The 2,766-nt window shown below is 44.7% G+C and overlaps 1 protein-coding gene across 1 annotated transcript; it reads left to right on the forward strand.

The window, feature by feature from the left end:
- The first annotated feature begins 895 nt into the window (after positions 1-895).
- LOC102244945 (F-box only protein 33) lies at positions 896-2,323 on the forward strand. Its single transcript, XM_005873228.2, has one exon. The coding sequence runs from the start codon at positions 896-898 to the stop codon at positions 2,288-2,290; it is 1,395 nt and encodes a 464-aa protein (XP_005873290.1). The 3' UTR covers positions 2,291-2,323.
- Positions 2,324-2,766: the final 443 nt, after the last annotated feature.

Consider the following 2,766-nt stretch of genomic DNA (forward strand, 5'->3'; position numbering starts at 1 on the left):
TTTTTTTTTACTAGTTACTAGGTCCTAATAAATATAAAATAAAGTAGAAAATAAATTACAGTGAAATAAACCTTCAGAAGTAAGTGAATAAATGATTCTATTATTCTTAATTGCTTTTATCAGTCCTTTTGAAGTTCTCCTTTGAACAGAACTTTTTCTGTGGATTACTCCAAAAGCTCTATTGAAACTATGGATTATTCCCTAAAAGATAAATTTTATCATTTCTTATAACAAGCAGCTTTAGCAGAGAATATCTTAAGAGGGAGTGGTGTAGGTTGGGGGAAAAATTAGGTGAGCAAATGTTTTACTGTTAATCCCATTCCCTGTTGAATACTGGCTAAGAGCACAGCCTTTCTGATCAAGAGAATAGATTCAAATCTTGGCTTTACCATTCACTAGTGTGGCTGAGGATAAGCTACTTTAACAGCTCTGTACCTCCCATTTATCATCTATAAAATAAGGGTAATAATAATATCTACTTCTCATTTAATCTTCTTAATGAAAAGATTAAATAAAATACACATTAAAAAATAGACCTATGAAACGCCCTAACCTTTCAATAGAATGGATAGGATTAAAATCAACTGGTATAAATACAGATGTAACAAGAGAATAAAGACAGAACCTGGCTGGAGAACCTGGCTAGAGAACCTGGCTATGCTGATGATCTGAACTCTGTCTCTGTGTCCTTCATTCTTCGCCGACTCCGTCCTCACCTTTGGGAACCCCTGGACCGCTGTGGCTGGACCCCGGCAGAAATAGGCCAGAGGACGGTTTTGAAGTAACTGAGCCTGCAGGCCTCCGAGGCTGTGAGTCAAGGTTGAGAGGCTAGCGGCTGGTTCTCCGGGGCCTTTCCTCCTCTCTGCCACTTGAGCTGGACTTGGTTCGTGGCCGGATGGCTCTGTGCGGGCAGGCGGCGGGGGCCGCGTCACTGCCCAGCGAGCTGATCGTGCACATCTTCTCCTTCCTGCCGGCGGCCGACCGCGTCTGCCTCCCGGTCTCCCGGGCGGAGCAGCCTCGGCTCGAGTTCCTCATGCGCAAGTGCGGCTGGTTCGTGCGGGAGCTGCGCGTTGAGTTCGCCTCCGCGGATTACCTGAGCGGAGGCAGCGCGAACCCCGGGACCGGCGGGAAAGAAGTCAAGGCCTTGCAGCTCTCTACCCCTTGGTTGGAAGAGCTGCGCACCTACTTGGAGCTGGTGCTGTGCGTGCTGGTCAGCGTCCGGAACAACAGGAACCTCCAGAAGTTTAGCCTTTTTGGAGATATAAGCGTTCCACAACAGCAAGGAAATTTGTCAAATACATACCTCAGCAAGGTGGACCCTGATGGCAAAAAAATCAAGCAAATTCAGCAGCTGTTTGAAGAAATACTGAGTAATAGTAGGCGACTGAAATGGCTGTCCTGTGGGTTTCAGCTGGAAATAGTAACCCCAACATCACTGTCATCTCTCTCAAACTCTACTGCCAACACCATGGAGCACTTGAGTTTACTGGAAAACAATATTCCTGGTAACCGCACTCTTATCACTACAGTGGAACTAGAGCGATTTGTGAATCTGCGCTCACTTGCCCTGGATTTCTGGGACTTTACAGCTGAGATGGCAAGAGTCTTAAGCGATAGCAACCATGTGCCTTTGCAGCGACTGTCTCTCCTGGTCCACGATATTTCTGTGATGCACAAGTCTCTGGACAACATGCCAAATGATGAGCATTGGAAAGCCTTGTCACGAAGAAGGAGCCCCCTCCGGGTCTATATCATGGCTTTTGATATTATGAGTGAAGAGATGTTAAATATTCTGAAACCCAGTATACCACTAGAGAGGATTCATTTTGACAGCTACATCACTGGAGCTATTGTTGATCTCATATCTAGGCAATATGACAAGTTCCTCACTCATTTTATATTAATGAATGATGTGCTTGACATGTCTGCTTTTCCAGATCTTAGTAATAACGGAAACGAAGATCCATTGGTGTTATTAGCGAGGAGATGCACAAAGCTTTCTTTTCTGGCAATTCACGGTTACACAGTGTGGGCACACGGCCTCATTGCCATTGCTCGTCTTCGTGGCTCTAATCTAAAAGTACTTGAAGTCACTGAAGAAAGCATTGATTTTGACCCAGGTGAACCGGTCGACCAGGATGTGGATCCAGTGCATAACCTTATTGAGCAGGTATCCCTGGGCATGGGTCAACCTTGGCACGCAGTCATGGACATTGAATCATTCAGTGTCTTCACTGAACCAAATCGTCATTTTTACAGAGAGATGCAAAGCTTTAGCGAAGACATTTAGCTTTTTTTAAAATGTACAATTCCTGTGGTTACATATGCAATTAGGGTCCTATTATGTTTTGTTTTTTTTCAGTAGTGTGAATTAATCCCTTTGTGCTGTGTTTAATCAGTATTAGCTTCATAGAATTATATATGTATACAGTGGTGCCTTGACTTACGAGTGTCCCGACTAACGAGTTTTTCGAGATATGAGCCGTCTCTCGGCTGATTGTTTGCTTTGAGTTGCGAGCTAAAATTCGGGTTACGAGCCAGCTTCAGATACCCCACCGATAGCTGGCTCAGCAAACGTCACAGTGAACGCCACAACATCAGCCCAGCATCGGGTGTCTCACTCGTTCACTTTAGGCGATTAGCTCTTAGTTGAAGCATCAGTGTTGTGCTCGCATTTGTGCTTGCAGTTATTTTGCAAAACTTCCTTTTTTCAACCATGGATCTGCAGAAAGTAAGTGCGAAAGACTGTGCTGAGAAGAAGAAGCG

The sequence above is a fragment of the Myotis brandtii genome, unplaced genomic scaffold (assembly GCF_000412655.1).
Source record: "Myotis brandtii unplaced genomic scaffold, ASM41265v1 scaffold4, whole genome shotgun sequence".
Taxonomy (NCBI): domain Eukaryota; kingdom Metazoa; phylum Chordata; class Mammalia; order Chiroptera; family Vespertilionidae; genus Myotis; species Myotis brandtii.